General features: G+C 36.0%; 1 protein-coding gene across 14 annotated transcripts in view; it reads right to left on the bottom strand.

Annotated features, from left to right (window-relative positions):
• The window catches only part of SOX6 (SRY-box transcription factor 6), a 386542-nt gene that overhangs the window by 225254 nt on the left and 138540 nt on the right, over positions 1-22748 (bottom strand). For all 14 annotated transcript variants that reach the window (XM_075427559.1, XM_075427555.1, XM_075427560.1 and 11 more), the window contains one exon: positions 12309-12552. In XM_075427559.1, coding sequence (XP_075283674.1) covers positions 12309-12548 — 240 coding nt within the window. In that variant the 5' untranslated portion in view covers positions 12549-12552. The remainder of the gene's footprint in view (positions 1-12308; positions 12553-22748) is intronic.

Genomic DNA, 22748 nt, shown 5'->3' with positions numbered 1-22748 from the left:
TAAAGGTCTTTGCAAGAATGAGGATCTGTCCAACTAATAAAGTATTTTATATTGCCAGTTTTGAGAATAATTAAAATGTAGAATAAAAATAAAATAATAAAAGGTATCCCTAATATTTTTAGTTGTTTAGCCCTATAGCTATAGCATTGGAGTCACTAAATGGCTAATACATTTGCCACATATTATCTGAATTAGCACTATAAGAAACCCAGCAAGGATGACTTTCTGAGCCCCATCTTTTTCTGAAACCAGAAATGGTTAAAATGAGTGGCTCAGGATTCATCAGGAGAACTGCACAAACTGAAAAGCATTCAAGGGATTAAATGGGCAAATGAAAAAACTGTAGACCAGTCCAGCGTAAATACCTTATCTAATAATAGCAGAAACTCAGCTAGAAAAATCTAAATCAGCTGCATATACAATTATCTACAAGAAACAAAACCAGTTCCCATGCATTCTATGATTCTAGCTAAATTTGTGGATAACCTACAAATAAAACGTACCTAAAATAAAACATTGCAAAAGATTCAGAAGGAATTTTATGGTTGCACAATCCGAATAGATATTTTTACACCTATGTATCTGCTGTTGGCAGCTTTCTTTTCTATTTCAACCATGAGAACATGTTATATTGACCTCACACTCACGGCAACCTAGACAGATACAAAATACAATGAGGCAAGGGGAACATTTCTGTTATGTTTTCTCTAGAAAGGTGACCCAACTGTATTTGAAGGGAAGTTGTTAGTGCAGCATTCAGTTTGTTGAAAATCAAATAAAGGTTGCAGCAAGTTTATGAAGGATTATAATTTGCTTGGTGGACCTCATAATCTTTTCCGGACCAATGCATGTCACATTTATGTTCCAGCACCTCACCTACTGCATGACCGAAAGTACAACTATCACATACATCAGATGCAGGCCTGGCTATCAAAAATTAATTTGCATTGACATTCACAAGCAGCATGTAGATACCTTCCTAATATAACTGGAAATACATCCTTACGGCCCAGGTATCCACGCAAGTCAACTTTTCTAAGCATAACTGATAATACTTAATAGGAAAATGGACAAGACAATATGACTGATAAGAATGTCCACTCACAATCTGGTGCCCAAATGCATCCAGTAGCTACATAATACACAAGAAAACTGACACATCCCTGAATTCTCAGGTTTAAAATTCACCTGTTTCTGTAAAACAGCATTTTAAGTCTAAACTTGAAATAGTATCTTCAACACATGACAGTGCCTTTGAAAGGCGCATTTTCAAGGTGTGCTGTTCTTCCTGATTTCATTGATTTCCATGTAAGGAGTGGGAAAAAAGGAAAATACCTTATAATAAGATAAATAGCAAACATTTAGTCTATGGAGAAAATATTTAACACAGAGCACACTTCTTCACACAGCATGGGTGAAATTCAGTCACAGTAAACTCTACACATTTTTAATCCTGACTGTACTAGGATTAATTCAATTTCCAGTCAAGAAACATAACAATATCTATATATTAATGAAGTGTCAGTATCAAAAAATTTTGTCCATTTGAAGCATATTTTACTTCCAATAAGAATGGAGTGCTTAGAAAAGAAAAAATTTAAGAAAAAGCTACTTTTGTAAAATTTTGAATTTGATCCTTACAGAAAGTATTAGATAAAAGCACTGCTTGCTACAGATCACATAGTAAAGTGGGTTTCTTCTTAGTTTGATCCAAAGTGACATCTAGCTCAGATTGCTCAGGATCCCACCATACCTTTGCTAGACTTCTAGCACTATCCTCCCATTCCAAAGTTAATACTGCATAATTTCAGAACAAATGTTTATGCCCATACCAGAATACACAAGGGTACTGCACAGGGATTTTTGCCCAACACGATGGTGGCACCTCGAGACTAGCCCTTAGTAATTGGCAAACAATAACATCTGAGACAGCTTAGTACACAAAATTGGGCATAAACCTGACTGCTTAAGGAACAACATGTATGACAATTTTACATCTTATGCTTTCTTCTTTGCCCTACTCTGTCTGATATTAAAATGTTTTAAGTTGAAGAGGTATTTATGTGCAGAGATGACTAAACTAGAAAATCTTACTGCCCAGCAGCTGAAGACAGAAACTCAGTCTGGACCACTATTTCAGCTGCTTACCATTCAAGCAGGGACAAAATTGAGTCTATTTTTGAAATGTTAGGTTTTAATATCAATGTAAACAAAAGGCATTTTTTCCATATAATTTCCTTGCCAGCCCATTAGCACAGGCAAAATTTTATTACAGATCATTCAACCCACTGTACTTTATGTTTTGACAAAATGTTCCCACTATAACAGATTCAATACATATACATAGCCATTAAAATTTAAGGATTAGGTTTCAAAGTGGACAAAACAGAGAAAAAAAAATAAATGCACAAAATACAGAAAATGAGAAATTTGAGAGGCACAAATACTAAAATATTATGCATACCTCACTCAGGGATAGGCAACCCGTGCATGAAATCATGCTTTTACTTACCCCTAAAACTGCTACCTACCAACCTACTTGTATGTCAATGAGAAAACATTAAGATTTCCAGTGCAATATGGTAAAAGCTTTCCTAGGTCTATCCTTGGCTTTTTTCATGTTAGAGGGGCAGTGTACTTCAACCAATCCCAAGTTTGCTTTGAAGGTATGTGGTCGAGCGACAGCGTCGTTAGCCTCACCAGCTTTCCAGGCTGCCTGGTGTAAACAATGGTTAGCCTGTTGGCCATTCCTTTTAGAGCTGCTGTGAAGGGCTCAAATATAGTTTTGCTAAAGGCAGAAACAATTCTTAACAATTACAAACAACAGCTTGGTATAAAGAGGGGGACTCCTTGTGACTACATACATGGTATTTTCTTCACTCTCCATAATAATTCCTTTAAAACTGTTACGTTAACATAATATGCATAGATACTTCAGCATGCCTTTTACTCTGAGAAAATGATTTTTTAGCATGTACATTCACTAAATTTCACAAGTTACATCATTGGTAAAATTCTTCAAAAAGAGAGCTCCTTAGCTTCTGTACAAAGGAAGGAAAATCTTTATACTTTCTTCAGTGTTTCTGTTGAAAAGGGAATGAACAAATAATCATAATTTTCTTGTTAGTGTAAAAAATATATTTTCTTGTGTATTTACATTCTAACAGTTTCAGTAGTTCATTTTCCTATCCGTGATCCGACTGGTTTTAACGGGATAAATGGAGTACTGTTGTAAGTGTTGCAAATAAAGGTATTGAAAGTTGATTAAGTATTTTTCATATCAGGAAGATAATGCTTATAGCAATACCTGCAAACTGAACTATGAGTCAACTTGTGTCAACTTTTATGAAGCCTTTCACTTCCAAAATAGAGCAAACACACACAAAATGACAGTTCTATCAGTGAAAAACTGTAGGCTAAGGACAAGATTCAATATTCTTGCTCCTTCCTCTGAACGGCCAAAGTACAAAATATGGGGGCTGCATTTGGGGACTGAGAAGCAACATCATGGTTTGGGAACTCCACAGTCATGAGTGGAGATCTGGAGCATGGTACAGATCTCTCTCTGGGATCCTCATAAGGGTTAAGGACAGACCATCAGTCTGGTGAACTGGATTGTCTGGTAAGGAGCCTTAGAAGAGAGAAGTGCATGAGACTATGGATTTTAATAAAGAGACGTCACAATTCCTTTATGGTGGCATTTACGTTTCATGTAGGGAGCAGAGATTCTGTCTCAAAAAGAGAAGCTCTCTGAAGATGAGAAAAGAGGAAAACTCAGGAACTGGAACTGTGGGCTGTACAAAATCAGGGTCACAGCATTAGTTAGCAATTTAATTACCGTCAACTGCAATCCTACTCAACCGCCAGAGAGAAAACTATGAGTTCAACTGAAATCATAGTATGAATGGTGAAGAAGAAGTAGAAAGCAAATATTACTAACATAAAATGTGTTAGCTGAATTGCTTATTTCCATGTGGATGAGGCTTTTCTGTTATAAAGGAATATTTATGTGTCTCTGCATTGAATGGGACACATGTAAACACCCCAGGAAAGTTGGATATCCAGGGTGGTTTTGATTCCAAGTACTAGAGGCATGCTGGCACTTGGAACTAGTCTGGCGTTAACATATAATGAAAGCAAATGTTTACAAAATCATTTCCAATCACTACATTAAATAAGGTTTCCCATTTTGAGGAATTTAATTAAATAGAATTAAGAGAAATTAAAAATCTAAGTGATCATTTCCAATTCCCATTCGATTAAAAAAAAAACAAAAAAAACTTTTATTAAGAAAGATTTATTTAAATCCAAGGCTTGAGAATGACTGCTATGAGCTATTGAGAGAACATCGTTTGTAAAGTCTCAGCGAATTATGCTAGTGGGAGGGCAAATGGCAAGTAATGGAATAAAACCTCAAGTCTTTAACTCAGCATTTACTCTGATAAAACTTACACTGATTTCACTGCCTAAGTATAGGCTGAAAACGATCTGTAAAAAGCTTGTGTTTCACCTTTTATACATATCTAAAAACCTCAAGAAGATACAACACAACAGTAAGCACTAGCTCCAAGCCAAGAAATAATACGCTAAACTAAGAAAAAAAGCAGGAAAATAACTTTAGTTTAGATCAAAGGTTTAAAAATGAGGTGACATAATAATAGGACATACTTGATACAAATATGGCCTTACAAATAGGCCACTACAAGACTAGATATCTGTTTGACAGGAATAGGCAGGGACTTTTTGTTTGATGTCAAACAGGACCACTTAACTGCGGCTATCCCTTCGTACTCAGTTGTTGGAGCAAACGAAATGAATCTAGGTACATCAACTTCTGGGTAGAGAAGGTTACGAATTTCCAACTGTGTCATTTAAACTCTTGTTTTTACAAATGAGCAGATCTGTGAAAAATGTTGACAGGCATTTTGCTGCATTCCAGAACAGAAAATCACCTCAAAAATGTTAAATACAATGACCAATCATTTCTATATGGCAATCAACCCACAAATGATATGCATAAACTCATATGTGTTTTTGTAAGCGTTAGATGCTAAGGATTTCCTTAATTATCCAAATACCTTATGTCCTAACTCCTGTGTTTAGGATTCGTAATAAGTCACAACTATATTGAGACTTTATGCCCTGGACTTTGGTTAAATGCTCTTATCAAGGAAAAAGTAATGGAAGGACATTTCCAGAATGAGTGTTTAAACTTGTATTTTCATCTAAACTGAAACTGAAGATGCACTGTGATCAGTCCCAGCTGATCTGCACTGTTTACTTTTTGGGTAAATAAAGACACATATTTCGTGATGTATGCTTGTCAGATGCTGCCAAATAAAACAAGGATTGTGTGGCTTGGATATTCCAGATCACTTTGTATATATCCAACTTCCTCCTATTAGGTTGTCTTAGTTGTCTGACTTGTAACTGGATCTATTGTAAATATCAAAATAAAATTTTTATTTATGTTTTCAGCAATATCAAATGAACATGGAAATCCTTCTCTGTATATACTTACACAATATGTATTACATGCTTTATGCTTCCCTTTTAGCATTTGCACACAAATGCATGCAGGAAACCAGCCTGCTGCACAGAGCACTTGTAATTCTTTAAGGTAAACACTGATGAAACATTTAGAAGATTGAAATAAAAACAAGACATTTATGAGATGTAAAGGTATCACATAAAACTGTTGTGAATTACTGTAACATTGGCTGAATCCCAGAACAGATAATCCTTCTAAACATGCAGGAATGTTGTAAACTGTATATGAATGTCAGTGATACAGTACATTAGGAGAGTCATATTACACTGGGTGCTGTGTAAGTCTCAGTCACTGGATTTTTCATGGCCTCAAAGATTAAAATAAATGTGTAGTACCTTTCCTTCCTCCATGAAGACATTTTATGTACACAGTTTTATTATGCTGAACAAAGATACCAAAGTCTGTTTTTTCTTGAGCTGTCAAAGTACAAAAGAAATGCAAAAGTCCTTGCACAGATGTAGTAAAGTGCTGGATTTTATCTTTTGGCAGGTGCTCAATATGCAGCCCACATAATCACATGTTAATGACTGGAGTGCGTTAATCAGCATGCATACCTGATTCCTTCTTGCCCAAGGAAAAAAAAAATTAACAATTTAGAGCATGTTAGTACTTCTACTTTTGAAAAAATTTATGTCAATATACCAAAGTAAATTTAAAACTTTTCAGAAATTACTTTATAAAAAATAGGAAATGTTAAAATAAGAGAAAGAAATAAAATTATTGCAGGTTTAGATGAACATAAACTACAAGTCTTTTGCGAAGAATTCAGGTGATGATTAATTCCATTTAAACACAGTTCACCCTAGAATACGGGGAAAGGCTTAAAATAGACCATGCATTTGGAAAAAAAATTGTACAGTGTCAAAATGAAAATAATACAACTATAAGAGGCATGTCAAAAAGCACAGTTATTTGATTTTTCTTAAAATAAAGTCAATATTGTATTTCACCACCCCCACTAAGCACATTATCCTGCACACTTTTAAGGAATTGCTTTATTTTTAATGTGAAATGTAAATATCTTTTCATGCTAAAGCTAGTAAAACTAAGTTCTTAATCTTTCAAACCTTTAGACATGTGCTTAACATTATAGTTGTTGGTAGTCTTAATAAAGTCAGGTTAAGCTGATACCCGAACGCTTTTTGAATCAAAATAATACGCGTAAAAAATATTGTTTCTATCTTTTCTGCAATATATTTCTCATAGAAGTCTATTTTATGGAAAAATATAATATCTTATCATCTGCTTTTTCACACCCTTTAGTTTCAGCCAAAACTTCGTACCCATGCAATTACATATGAATGTATTTATCTCTTTAGTTAGATAAAAATTCTGATGCACTACCTGGCATGCAGAAATAATATCACAAGCACAGTAGAATTGCTTTTGATCTTCACAAAACTCAGATTTCTACATGTAAATAACAGCTGCATGAGCAATTTAGCAGATACAGAATTGCCAGAGTTTAGGGCATTTATATTTGATGCTTTTTAGATGCTTATATCCAGCCCGTAAATGAACTAAGAATAAAATTTCAAAACATGTAATTGTATCTATAACTTTTGAGAATTTGAAGCCATGAATTTATATAACAACAAATTCACAGTGTTTAGCATGTGTAAACGTTTTTCAATGATCTTTCTAAAAACCTGAGTTCATTTTCCTTAAAGGGAAGAACTTTCAACATGAGAGGTTAATAATGGGGGGCAGGTGGGGGAGAGCAACAGGAGTATGCTTGTTTTTTGTAGAGACAGTAAGCACTGAAACATGAAGACCTTCAGGATACCATCTACTTCTACCTTTCTGATGCCAGTAGTTTTGCCAAAGCTACATAAAGTTAAATTTGCTACTTGGTAATTTAAAATTATTATAAAAGCAACAAATATATGTGGCATTAAGAGATCTTCATTTTTCCTGCTGCATATACAAATCTGCTATCAGCACTGCTGAAATGTGCATGCAGACACAGTGGAAAGGTAGCAAGCTTTTCACTTTTTTGGCAAGAAGTCAACAAAAGACAGAGACATGGCATAATTATGAAATATATGTTGCCATTTGAGATAAAAAACAATGAGATACTTCTCATTTCTAAATCTGAGGCGTCTCTGAATGATGTTACAAAATGTATGTGGAAATGTAGCATATATGTGGAGGTAATTAACTTGCATTTGTATATGTATATGTGTTTGGTTTTCCTCAGTCACAGAGAAATAGCACCCATCATTTAGACTTGACTTGCTGATGTGGTTCCCTGCAACAGTCTCTCACTGCATCATTCCAAGTAACAGTAGAGCAAAAAGATGTGGATGCCCTCATTCTGTGCATGCACACGCTGTCTATATACCCTCTAAGGTGGCTGGCAGGGCAGGAATGTCAGCGGGAAAAGAAAACAGTACAGCGACCATCACAGTGATACATCATCACGTACAGCGAGTGGCACAGTGCCTGCGAGTTCTTCACAAACCCTGTCTGTTACCAGATTGTTGTATTGGGATTGGGGGTGGGAACAGAATTTGCATCTGTCTTCTTTTTACTGTTGGGGAGGGTGGGATGTGTGTAATTCTGTGATTTGGAGAAAGATTCCCAATTTCATTACGGTAAAGCTCCTCAAATTTCTTGTTAATTAGGGCCACATCTAGTCTTTACAGCCTTGGAAATACACCACCCCATTCATCAAAAAGGATCAGGGCACTTGTCCATCTAATTTTGTGTCTTCTTGTTGGCACTGCTTTCTCCCGATACTGGAGAGCAAAAATTAAAAATACTTCATAATTTACCTCACAAGCTGTACAGGGCTCTGTATGGAGATGCGGACCATTCCTGGTTTCCCAGTGAAAAAAAACACAAATTATGATTCCCCATTTCTTTACATACTTACTAGTAAACATATTATTGAGATACAACAATTCACTTACTACTAAATTTAGCAACAGTAAGTATTGTTGGCTTTCCCCCCTCCTCCTCGCTCAGTCTGTTGCCCCAAGAGAGTCAGGTTTTGGATGCAGTCTGAAAATTTGACTGTATTTCTTGCCTGCTACTCACTGTCCATGGGAGAAAGCAGGACAGTTTCCTCATTACCTTAGTACCACTGTGCACTCTTCCCTACAGTTCGCTGCAGCAAACAGATACGTCCTTAGCCTAAAATAGATTTTACTTTCTAATAGAACTACAGGCAGCAATAACTACCCATATGTCCAGTTATTTTTATATTAAGTTACAGTCAGAAAGATACATATAATCTTTTCAGTTCAGCAATACAAAATTACAGAAATCTTTCAGTTGTTTCATTTTCTCTCCACTGTAACATCGAATCGGCTGGTGATACGATACTCGGCAGTGTAAGTCATTACAGGTCTGACGTTACAGTTGTTACACATTGCTGAATCTGTCAAATGAAAAGGAAGCACAAAGGGAATTTCCAAATGCAGCTGCTATTTCCCATTTGTTAAATCCTTTTATTACACCATATAAGTACACAGCTGGGAAATACTATAGAGTGGGAGTTAAAACAAAATATTTTGGCTTCCAGACATTCAGAATGCACAAAGGACTCAGTGGAAAGCAATGTCTGATATCAAAAGGGAGTGAAAGTTTGAAAACATTTCTAGCCAGTGTGGTTTTTTAATGATAATACACAACGTAGTTTAAAGGTATCTTATATTACAAAATGTGCTGCATACCATAAATGTTGGGAAAAAACCCAATTTTTCTTTTCAGTCAAATTGCCTTACTACAGTATCTTCTTTTCACCTGAGACCTGTATGGCCCTCTTAGCACGTTATGATGCATACTGTGTGCTCTCACAAATTCCAGTGATCTCCTTAGTAGTTTTAAGGGCACAAAGGATACAAGATTATGGCCTTCATTAGGTACCACATAAAAGAGAAAATTTTTTCCTTCCCATATGTTGACACAGCATTCTTTGAATTTACTGTCTTATAACCAGACAACACACACTATTGATGCATTTTAATGACAGCACTACTGTCTTTACTTTCAGTCTAAATGGTATGAGCAGGTGCTTCTTCAAATTTGCTTTGAAAAGTTCCGTCAGGGAAAGGTCAGGGAGCGCTGACCTTCTGGGAGTTTGGTTTTATTAAGCAGAAAAGTGGTCACTACCACAGCACCTATCTCAAAATTGCCCAACCCACCTTCTGGAATTTGTCTTTCTGGAAGGAAACTCCTCTCCTCCCTCAAAGGACCATGAAATTGCCTTCATCGGGAAAATTGCAGGTACCTCTGAATTCTTTCTTAGCAATATTGATGACTGCTTGGAGACTGAAGTGTTTCAGAGAAACTTTACGCAACTAATTGAGGCTTAAGGGTTTGCTCATGAAGAACATAAATAAGGAAGAAAAAAATTAAAAAAAAAAAAATCAAAAAAGTTATCCTAAATGACAGTCCCTCATGGGAAAAAAAAATTTTTTCAACACTTCACTATTGTGATCTAACTAGTCATCTATCTCACCCAAACTGTAAATACACTGGGACCTTCCTCTGTACATTTTAGATCTCTTTCAAGTGCAACCAAACAGCATGCCTTAGAACTTCAGCTTTCACTTCTAGCCAAGCCTTGTAAATTACACCCAGCTTTGAGCTGGGCAAAAAAATCTGTTTGGTTTAGCTGAGAGCTACCTAAATGAGGATGACGTACATCCACCACCAGATTTAACCCAAGGGAACTGCGGAAACTCCTAACGATTTTCAGGACATTCATCTACATATATGATGGAATGTTTACTGAAAAAAAGGAGAGAGGAAAACCAGAGTGCTAAGTCACTCGAGCAAAGTTTATGCACCTGTTCTGAAACATGATAAGCTGGGTATTGATTCATGCCTGTCCAGAGGTACAGCAAGCGTTGACATGATAGTGTAGCATTAAGACAGAAAGCAGAGATTGCACTCTGTTGCTGTAAGTGTAAATCCACTTCAGAGAAATACAAATGAGTACAACTGATCATATTGCAAGAGGTTCTATTATTTTGGCTTACACATTACTCCAGGCCCAAGGAACAGCCTGAATCAAAAACTAATGCTTTGAGGGACTCCTAGACGCTAGGAGTTCCTTCTTCGCTGGGACACAGAGTCATTTTATCAATGTTATTGCTGTCCTAAGACCAAAATTCCCAGAGTGCACTTCTCTCTGAATGAATTGGAAAGTAGCTGATGAATTCACAGATTTATTTTTTCCATCAATAAACTTGATCAATCCTTTCTAGTCTGCATCCAGCTTGTCTTCCCCATAACACAGAAGTTAAAATTATTCTGATGTGTTTATCGCATGACTTGGGCAAAAAAGTTACTCCCCGTTCCATCTGAGAATTCCACATAGAAGACATACATGCAACTTACAGCCTGCTTTGCCAAATTACTAACCTAGAATCATTTTTCTTTAAAGCCCTTTTTACAGTTGAAATTTTGCCTTCTTTACGACAGTTGCCCAAATAATTAGGAATACTGTAGGCCTGACAGAAGGTTCTGCACTGAGTTAAATTGTGTATTACAGACTAGGTAGCATTTTTCTGGTTTTGTTTGATCTTTTGATTCAACTGGATTTTAGAAAGAAAAAAGCCCACACTATATTAACAAAATAGATATTAATGTAGTGCTATTATTTAATTAATTCCAGGCATCACAATACATGTGAAGAATTCCAGTATCTATGTTGATTAATGCATTAGATTTATTATTTCTAGTCAAATTTGAAATAAGTTCATTATTGTTAGTGCTGTCAAAAAAATCCTACAACTGTTTTTTAACCTTATTGAAAGTTGCTGATTCATATTGAAAACAAAATAAACACTTGCTGAAAAAAATCTGCTCATAGACATTTAATAAATATATAGAAGAAATTTTATGAAAATGTAGAGTATTCTTTTTAAACTAACTACGTGAATTTAATGTCTGCAAAAGTCACTTTATGGAGAGTCTGGAATTATGATGTTCTAAATTTACAGAACACCTTGCTGCTCCACATAGCTTAATTCTGTTCCTCAGGAACACATGCAAGGAAAATAAATTGACTGAGACGCTATGTCCATTCAGTCTTCATTCAGTCTGCTCATTTATTGCAATGTTTTGAGGATGCAGAGACAGAATTACAACTGCAAAATAATTTTATCTAGGCTACTAAAGAGAATACAGATAATAATTCTGATTATTGCTAACATCATCTGCATACAAACTGGTGATCTAGAGCAGAAGAACATGACGTTCATAAACACCTTTCACCTCCACAAAAAGTTGTGATTTCCTATATATACAGCAAGATGTTTGTGTCAACTAAAACGCCAGCCTCTTTGTTGTGGTGTAAAGCAATAATATTCTAGATTTGGTGGGTTCTATTTCTGAAAGACAAGTGAAAAAATACATTAAAGTTTCTTCCTTCAGCACAACACTTTGCAGATGACAAACAGTTGTGAGCTACATTCTCCTGTCAGAAATTAATGCTTGAATATATGAGCTAGAGAGGTTATGACATAAATCAAGGTATGAATGAAAACATGATAAACAGATGCATTTCCTTTCCGAAGGTGAACTCATCAAATGACCTCATTCATATAGACCTGTACACTTAAGAAGATTATACAATTGTAATTTACAATTACTCCATATTGATGTTGATCTATTACTAACACCAACACTTGAACATTTAAAAAGCTTTACACCCATGAAAGATTGTACTGAAAATGTCTTTCAAAATGGAAGTGAACAGTCTTTTACAAATATTAATTTAGAAAGCCACTGTGAAACTCACCATTCTGTGTTGGGCTGAGATGACTCCATCCCACTCAGGATCTTGTTGGATGGTCGTGACCAGAGCTGGTAGCTCCTCAGAGTGAGGTTTGTTGTGCATTATATTATGTAGAGGCAGATGAGAGGTCACATGCTGATCATTGTTGCCCTCTTCCTTGTCTCGTGATGCTAAGTCCTGGGTCATTGTTTCCCCTCCATCAGCTGCACATGCAAATGGAGAGGTAGCCTGCTTGGAAGACATTCTTCTACAAAACAAGAAAGGCAGACAGAAAGAAAACATTGGTGTTAAATTAAAAAAATCAAGCCCAAAACAATCCCCTAAACACACCGCATTTGCCTACAACAGTTGAAAATTAATCAGATGCAGCCGACAAAATTACTCTAAAAAGTACAGGTTTGGGGGATCTGGATCCACAGCACTGCAATAAAGTACTCATTGATGCCAAGTCAAGGTCAGGGTTAAGTTATATGATGTCATTCTATTCATTTAGACTTGTCAAACAATATAATTTTCTCCAGTCATAAGGAAATAGTGATTTTAATGGTATTTTCATGTTGATTTTGCAAAAGAGTTCAAGTCTTTAAACTCTTACTCCCATGAGCAATCTGAAGGTTGTAAGAAAAAGTTTAAATGAGAGCCCATCATGCTTTCCTAACCTCATTCCTTGCAAGCAGATGATGTTTTCTGCACAGATGAGAATTTTAAAATCCACTTCAAATTCTGCTAAGTCCTTTTGCTGTTTGTTTAAATCTGTATCTGTTCTTAACCTGTTTAAAATTTTACCCAGTTTGAGCTTTTGGAAAGTGTTTTGAGACATTCATGTGAGAAGTGTTCTAAAACGGAACGGTTCATTGAATGGATGGATAATATCTGACTGATCTTTTACAGTTTGAGCTAAAAATCTAAAATAATTATGTTTCATTTCATATTAGGCATCAACTAAAGGATATAGCTCAACAAATTACTTTAAATGACTTAAAAGTGTAATGAATAAATGCATGGATTTATGTTAAATGTCTTTTCCTAATAATGGTCTCTTACTACCATTTCGTATGCAAACACAGCTTTCATCACAGTTTCTACACTTAGACGAAAATATAACTGACCTCAACTCAAAATCTGAAAACACTTTGTTTAAAATTTCTAATAAGATTAACTGCAACTGTTAAAACAGTCATTAATAAACCTGAAAGATGACAGCTAAAATATATTAGCTGTTTTCCCAGGTTTTAGTAACTTTAGAATATCCTTGACACTGAAATTGCTGAGAAACTAAGGAATAAGATCTTCACCTCAATTGCTTTTTAACAAATAATTGATTTCATACCATTTCTTTAAAAATGCACAAATCAGTTAACATAGGAAACCACATGAGCATTTTTCAAATTAGCAAATCATTAACTTGCTAGTACTGTTTCTACAGACAAATAAATACTGATTAAAGGGTCTGGAAATCTGAGACTAACAGTTAAATTTACAAATCTGTCACATGCTTTCATGAATATTACAGTGAAGGAAATATCAAGTGCAAAGAAAAATTATTAAGTTAATTCCAATTTAAAGAGTAGTTTTTATGTAGCAGCCTGTGTTTCACATAGGATTTAACAGCTAATGCTAAATTTCTCACAATTAATGAGGGAGTTCAGATTTAGTATCCTACAGTGAGAAAAAAATTAATATAGGATCAACTAATCTAATTATGTACAGTTCTATATGAAAGTATTAGAAGCTTTGAAGTGCTTTGAAACATATTAAAACAGTGATATCTATTTGGAATAGCTATTCTGTAAATAGAGATAATCCTGCCTCAAACTCCATACTGGTGGGGAGAAAAAGGTTTGCATTTTCTTTAAGGGAGTCTAAGTGTAAGTGGGAGTCTAATATTAATGTTGCCAATAAGCAGAACTGAGGAATTTAAACCGTGCACAACATTCTTATTACGCTAAAGAATTAGTGTTGATGCTACAGAGAACAAGAGTTCAGCAACTGGCATTATTGTACACACTTCAAAAGGTTCTGGTTCATAATTACTACGATCAAGATAAAATTAACGGTTTACTTTCCCTTTTCTCATTAAAATAGCCATATTAATGCAGTCATTCACATGAACATGTAAGTCAACGCTCTATGCAATTTGAAAACCAGACGTGAAAACTGAAAGTCACAATAAAGGATTTTCCTTTCTTTCACCTTCTCAGCAGATCTCGTTCCTGTTTCAAACTGAACGAGCTTCTGTGAAAAGCTATAGCTATGGCTGTTTCTTCACCATAAATTAGTCATGACACAAAACTAGAAATGAAAATGTCTCTTAAGAATAATTTCAACTACAAACGGCACCAATGAATAATAGGGCACAATCCTAATTAAACACAACTCTGCAGCTGCAAAAATAGGCTGAATCTGTCCAAAGCTACGAGTTGGCTTTAAAGGCTGGTTTGTTAGGGACTGTGTTCTTAAGGAAGGCTGGGCCCTCAGTCTTAATCAGCCAATAAATTATTTCCTGCAATTACATTAAATAGAAAATTATCTTCAAATTGGGAATGTTAATTGAAAATCAAAATTCAGACTGAAGTTTAGAAATTACATGCTGAATAAAATTAGTCTAGAAAGGCTTCACCTCGATTTCATAAACAGGCTTTTGGTATTTCCTCGACTGACCATTCAGTAAAGCTATCTACTGGTAATGCACTATAAAGGAAATATTTTTTCTTTGCCATACACACTAATTTACTTTCCTCTTATTCATGATGTTTTAAACACAAATAAAAATCTCTATTCATGTTCTGTTCTGTTGTTTAAATTGATTACACAGAAAAAAGGGGACTCTGTTAACCTTAAAAATAAAATTATATTAACAAAGTCACATTCGCTAATAATTTCAAGCCATGCCCAGTAACTTTTCTTCTGCACTAGTCTAAGAGAACGGACCAAGAGCAGGGTTCAAATGCTTTCTGACTCCACCTACTTCTTTTCTCCACTGCTGCATTATGGTGAGACGCGTTTTCATAGTGCACTTTACTCACTTACCTATAGTCCTGGAGCCCGAAAAGAAAGACAGACTCAGGCGGATCTCCCAGACACTTGCTCTCCTCATAACATAATTTTTAGGGGTGTGTTTCACTTCTACTTCCCCCCAAACCTTTGCTAAAATGGCTAGATTTAGTGCATGGTCAGAGGTCAGCACTTAATGGTACCTTTCAGGTTTCTGGTTGCCAGATTTTAAGCATTGGGGTAAAAGGGACAGAGATGTAGGACCCTGCTAGATTTAGCCCTCCACCTTCTTTTCCCAGCACAATCCCTAACTCAATCAACACACCTCCTGTGTACATGACTTCTGAGGGTGCCAGGTTATGCACCAAATATTGATTATGCCTGGGTTTATAATCAGTAAAACAGAGTGAATATAAACTCTGAGACCGGGTGTTATCTAGTCAATTACTTCATGCAGGTTTTTAATGGTTACCTGTTTGTTTTTACTTAAATGACAGAATTCTGTACACAGAACTCCATCAGGTCGAAAGGCAGAGTTCAGGCAATAACTCCCAGGTCTCACCAAATTTAAATGGAGAATATGGCACATCTGAGTAGTTTAAAAATCTATATTCGTAATAAATAAGGCCTGTAAAAGGTATCAGAAATTTACTAAATTCCATTATAATTTTTTCTTTTTTTCCTCCTATTATTGATTAAATTCACTGGAATGATTTTTTAAAAGTTTCTGATAAAAAATATCTCCCTAGTTATAACCCCTGCAAACAGGGGTTTATAATGGAAGTGCTGACACAACCCTAACTACAGCAGCGCAAATGGTGCCGCTATAATACACAAAATCAAGTTCTATTATTCTAAACTATCCTCGCTCGGGGGGTTTTCTTTACTGTGCTCCCAGACAAACTGCTGAAGCATGAAAAATTTAAATGCAATCAAGTGGGTCCAATTCTACTTTACTAGAACAAGTGTCTACAGTGGTACAATCTTAAAAGAAGATGCAACAGATTTGTTTGGTGCTTTTCTTTCTTTTTTCTTTTTTAGCTGTTTATTTATAATACTGTGCAGTGGAGATAAAATAAGAGAGGAAATTACACTCACATTATATCAGTATATTGATTACACAGCACACAATCAGAAAGACAATTACATTGTGAAATTGTTGCTTTGGTTAAATTGGCAGATTAGCTGAACACAGCAATCACTAAAGGTGGAGAATATACCTAATGGGTATGAAAGAAAGTTGAAAAAGGCCCTATTTATCTGAAGTCCTATCACCTACTCAACTTTGAGAATTAAATAAGTCTTGATTTGGATTTACCAAATCTAGAAGAAATGCTATCTCATTTTGAACTCAAGAGACAAAAAGAATGGGATCATTTATCAAAACCTCAGTGAAGCTGAGGAACTGGACCCCAATTTCAGTCAGCCTCAATACCAAGGTAGGAAAGCTAAAATTGAACTACTAAGGGTTTTTTACCGACATAAAACTAAGCACAGTCCCAAACAGCTCCATTCTTTATATATCTGACACAATTTTTTATTTTAATCATGAGAATAAATCCTCTCTGCTCCAACAAAGACTGCCATTCAGATTCTCAAAACATCACTCTTCCTTTTTTCCTACAGTGTGTGTTCTACCTTTCTAAATACAAATAATAATACTCTTGCTTGTCCAAAACTTTTATACAGTCTGAAATTCTTCAAACAATGTATATCCTCTTTTTCAAAACAATTAGGTGATATTCCTGACATGAAAGGCTTCCAAAGACAAAAATCTTCCATCCCTGCTGATTGTTCAAATGATTAAATGTTACAGTGAAAATTATGGCTATACCGGGAGTTTTAGTCATATCAGCATCACGCTACAAAACATTAACACAGATAACAACAATGTGATAGCCCAGACACTATTTCAAAAACATATAAACTAAGTGATAACCAGATACATGACAAAGCAGACTTGTAGCTGGCTGGAGACTCCAGCTTCTGCTCTGCTCCACCCTCACAAAGCATTCATAAACCTAAAGACATGTCTACACTGCAGCCACATAAATAACTGCTTTGTAATGCTGAGATATCCAACCTAATTTTAAACAAGCTTATTTCTGATAGCACTCCAACTACAGTAGTGTGGTACCCAGATGGGCTAATTCATCCTGCTTTAATGACTGCAGTACAGACACAACTCAGGTCTACAGCTCTAACAGTAGATTGGAATCAGATTAGATTAGAAATACATTTGCTTACGGAGCTTTTATGAACAGTCTCCATTCCTTTTCCCCAAAGTGCCAGATTAAAGTACTTAAGTGCATGATTAACTGTAAGTATGTAAGCAGTCCACTAATTTCAAATTGGACTACTTGGTTTCAAAAAGTTAAGCACATGTCTAAGTGCTTTGGTGACTCCAGAACTAAATAAATTAAGAGAAACTATTTTTAGAATTACTCATAACTTTTAAAATATTTCCTTCTAAACTTTTACGCTAGGCTGGTGCTCAAGAAAGGTAAAATTCAGCCACAGCATCTTAGCCCTCCCCACATTCTAAAAGAGCTACAAATGTGCATACTCCTCTCACAATATTAAACGTGACTTACAGGATCCTCCCTTACAAATCAGCATTCAGCTTTGGGACAAATTAAATGCATTGTACACTCTTCTTTGCCTACACTGCCCACAGTATCCTCCTCTTTCCTATCTATGGAACACCTCTTCACTTGGTAGCCCTGTGTCTGTCATGGATCCTCAAACCTCTTCTGAAACTCAAGCGTGTACCCATGGTGCATCCTTTACACAACCTGTTTTGCAGTGCAAGTTCACCTATACAAGTACAGTCCTGATGTAGAACAGGGTACGCTGACGTAGTTGCACAGAAGTTACTGGAACAATTTACTTATTTCTAGCTGTGATTCAGTCTAGCATACTTTAAATATTCAGGAAAACTGATCTTTGTTTTTGCTCTATAAAGATACCACTTACAGTAGTGTTCAGATAGACTTACAGAAAAATGAAAATGCTTTGCCAATAGCCAAAATGTTTCGCAGCTCTGTCCCTGTAAAACAATGTTATGTAACATAATTCACTTTAAATCTTATGCTGTAATCTGTCTGCCATTTTAGAATAAATAGTTATTTCCTAAAATTATGAAATCTCATGTGTGTTTTCAAAGAGCCTTAGTAGCACACATGAACTGTTATTAAAAGACTCCATTCTCCTGGGGCCCCACTTCCCAGCATGAATCCTTATGCACAAAACTCATATAAATTGACAAGGCAGCAATGGGAGAGAATCTCCCAGATCCTGGTCCTGGCTCTGGCTCTGAGTCACAGCAAGGACTTAGGCAAATCAGCTCCACTCCCTCAAGCTCTTCCTCGGCTACATTTTGCAGGAATACTACCAGAATTAGTTACATACAGATGATAAACAGCACTGCAAGATTAGAGAGTTTATGGCAGTCGCAGGAATCACCTTGGAAATAAAAGGGGGGTGTAGTGGGCTAGAAGCAAATATGATTCAAGAAATGACAGCTATAAAGTTAACTGAGCACCCAAATCTCTAGCTGAAATAAGCATCAAATTAAGCAATACACCCACAGCTTCCAAGATATACACTCAGCTACTCTTGCATTTGTTTTTCCAATCCAGACAAATTATACTTCTGCTAATAGTTAGGAATCCAAATTACAAATTTTGACTTCCGATTCAGACGTTCTCAAAGCTCAGAGGGTTTGGAACAATTTTTACGCTATTTCTTCTCATTTGCAATCAAACAATGCGAGAAGTAAACGTACTTTTTTGGAAAGCCTTTCTCTTAGTTCTGCCATTATAGTGACCTTCTCAGCCGCACAGCCACAGCAAAATATTAGGGTTAGGGAACATGTATTCATCTAGTTGTTGAAAACATTAAAATGGATGCAGCAAAACAGCCTCGCAGCCCCCGATGACTTTTCAGTGAAAATCCAAAGTGTTTATTTGGATTTATAAAATGGTAAAAATACAACCTACCTTTCTAGTAGGTTAAATGTTCCATTCTCTTTATTAACTAGGAGGAGCTTTCACTGCAAATGCCTAAGGTGAACTCACATTGAATGCAGTAAAGGGCAGTGAAAGAATAGTCATTTAGCACCTGGGTTGTGCTCATCTCCAGTCGCTGTAGTTAATATTTTCTATAGTTTATATTTAGCTGACAATATTGCTGTCACTCTATTTAAACAGCTTGAGACTGTTCTTTGGACTGGAGCTCATATGGCCTGGAATGCTTTGACTCATGAATTGTTTCTACTGATAATGTTACATCACGTAACCACCTCTATTTAATTGGTTGGTATTAGCTTCTCAGTGATGACTGCCTTTAAAGTCCTATGACTACGCCATGTGTCTCTGGATATCCAATTTCTTACTGTTGGAAAAAGAAAAAGAAAAAAGGCAGTACTGACTTCCAGCTATCCTTACCAATAACTATGGGAACAAGAGCAAGGTTGCCAAGAACTTATCCATCAGCAACTTACTAGGATTTGTTGTTTTAGGCAGTACGTAACAGAATATACAATATAAATAAAAGCCATCATTAACAATACAATTAAAAAACAATGATTGTTATAAATAAGCATTAATTCACATATTTTATGGAATAGAACGACTCAATTGTTTAGCTGAATGATTGTATAAATGGTTTTGATAAAGGATGCCTAAAAATACCAAGAGGGATTTATTTTAGCATGAGTTGAGACTTTACACAAAAGGCAAGAACACATTTATTTTTTTCCTTTACAAAGCCAGTTAAGAACTTGTTCTAATAATTAGAAATCTTCCTGACCACACTTCAACCTGATCAGCAGAAGTTCCTGAAACGTTCATTAAATCCCTTCAATACTCTATGAGATACATACTCCAGTGGTAAGATACAGTATTCTTACATTTTTTTCCTTCTACAGTTAATTTTCAGGAGGTGCTTAAGATTCCACATAATGAGTTAAACAGTTAATTTTCAGTCCTACAGGTGCGAAAACAAAAGGTCACATGCCATTTGTCTGCAGCACCTAATTCAGAACTGAAATATTTTATCTACAATGAGATTTCTCTCCCCTTCTTTCCCATTCTTCTCTCTCCTCACCATATATTTGATTCTCATTTCTAAAACAAATAGAACATCTCAGTAGACAGTGAAATGAAGTATCAATTTCAGGCTCACCTGTAGCCAGTTGCACTAAACCACCTAATTAGTACCTCCATGTAACATGAAACAATGGCTCTGCAGCTCAGTTATGGATTGTCTTTTTAATAAAAACCTTATACTACAAGCCTAAAAACATTTCTAGCAGGCAAAATATTTCTGATTCAGTAGAGGTTACGCAAGTATCAAAGCACTTAAATATAGGTGCCAAACCACATTGCCAGGAGCTCTTAGTACTGTGAGGTACTGTTACCTGACAGCTTGGTGAATATAAAATTACTTGTTTCTCCAACTGAAGACAATCAAATTGTCACCTTCTATTGTAATAATGCACAACTAGGGATCAGCAAAGTGCCAACATAATTACCAGGAAGAAAACAAAACACAACAAAAATATCAAATCTAAATTTCTCTAAAGGGTAAACACATCCATCTGGCTATTCACAAAGAAAAGGAGGAGGGATTTTATTTTTACTATCAAATAGCCTAGTGTTATCTAGCAACAAGCTTTATATGTCTTTCATTAAGTGAAAAACAGCTAAAGGAGGTGATGCATGAAATACTGAAAATAAACACAGGTCAGAAGCATGCTGGGATGTTACCTGTGCACATTTAAAATACTGCAAGAGTCAGCAGAGATACTAGGGACAAGCATATGTATCTGCATCGTTGTTATTATAAACTCATATATGTGAGGAGTCATAAAAATTAATTCTAACTGGCACATAGTGTACTTTGGCACAAGCCATGCATGACGCGCCACTTTTATTTGTTTATTTAAATGACTTCACTCTAAGAATCGAAAATGAAGTTTGAACTGCAGACTGCCTCAGAACCAGGACTTTCAGGATATTAAAAACTTTAGGAAAACCTTTGAAGGGGGTAATCTGAATACATGAGAACTAACATTTTCACCATATATTACTTTTCAGCAAGTGGCCTACATATTCAGGACGGAAATTTGCATTTTGGCAATGCAGAGATCTCATAACCAGAAATTGTATTTTATATCTACAGTAGCTCTAGGCATCCTATCAAATATGAAAAAGTGTGCTAGGCAGGACATATACTTGAAAAAATATTTTTATCTAGTTCACAGAAATGAAGCTAAACTAAATTCTTCTTGAAAAAAATTTGCATTGTTGAGTGATATCATGGATTACCTTTTCTGTATCAATATTCCAGTCACTACTAATGCACACACAAAGTTCTTGTACATTTATTGATCTAAATGCACATCACCTTCACATACTTTTTAAAGTTTCACCAGTGCTAGAGAATTTACAAAAGAAGAGAGAAAAGCAAAATATGCAAAGCTGAGAATCAGTCTTTGACATCTTTTTTTCTCTGAAGGAATATTCAAGAATACCAGTAAGGTACAAGCAGCTTTTTTCCGCCCTGCACAATTGCACCAGAGCCAGATGTAATCCTAACCCTTGTGGATAAAGCAGGCAGAAGGAATGCTTAAATATGTTGTTGCCCTTGCAGGAGAGGTTAAGGAAAAGATGCAGGCTGCACATAACCAGGAGCACGTCCTGAGTCTTGTCTCAGGCTTTGCATCTCCAGGAGCTCAGGTGCAGCACCGAAAGGCTGGGATTTCCAGCTACAGCCTGCTCACAGGTTTTGGCCATTGATGCTTCTTCTTGTGCACGACACTGTATCATATGACACAGCACCTTCTTCTCCACTGTATTAGAATATTAATACACTCTAGCTGACAGTCCTAGTTGTGGCATTGTTTTCAGGGGGCTAAGCAGCAAATTTTGGAGGACAGGCTGGGATATGGGTGAGTGGAAACAGACGAAGAAAGGAAGTTAGCTAAGACCCACAACAATTTCAAAGTCAGAAACATTTTGATCAAACAAAACTAGATAAAATATCCCACTTTCTACCACTTTGAGAAATTCTGGATTTTGTTCAAGTCCTTACAAACAGGCTTTTACGAAGCAGTATTATGCACAATATTTCTTTGTTTTGAACTAAGGCTTACACAATATGATCCTTACCCAATGGGAACCCTAAAATGTGTTTACAGACCCCTACAGGAAGCACCTCATTTACCCACGAGCTGCACCTAATACTGGGATAAAGGACAGGGCAGTCTGAAGCCGCATACTGTTCGGGAAAAAATTTAAGGGGATACTATGCCCAGCTGAAACTACCTGGGAAATATTTCAAAAGTACCCCTGTTTTATTGGCAATGTGGCCAAGAACAACAACGCGGCAACTCCTCTCCTTGTCCCCCCAAGCCCTCCACTGCTTGGGCTGCACAAGTTTTCA

The sequence above is a fragment of the Opisthocomus hoazin genome, chromosome 7 (genome assembly GCF_030867145.1).
Source record: "Opisthocomus hoazin isolate bOpiHoa1 chromosome 7, bOpiHoa1.hap1, whole genome shotgun sequence".
Taxonomy (NCBI): Eukaryota; Metazoa; Chordata; class Aves; order Opisthocomiformes; family Opisthocomidae; genus Opisthocomus; species Opisthocomus hoazin.
Note: the sequence above shows the minus strand (reverse complement) of the source record. Positions and strands in the feature narration are given on the sequence as shown.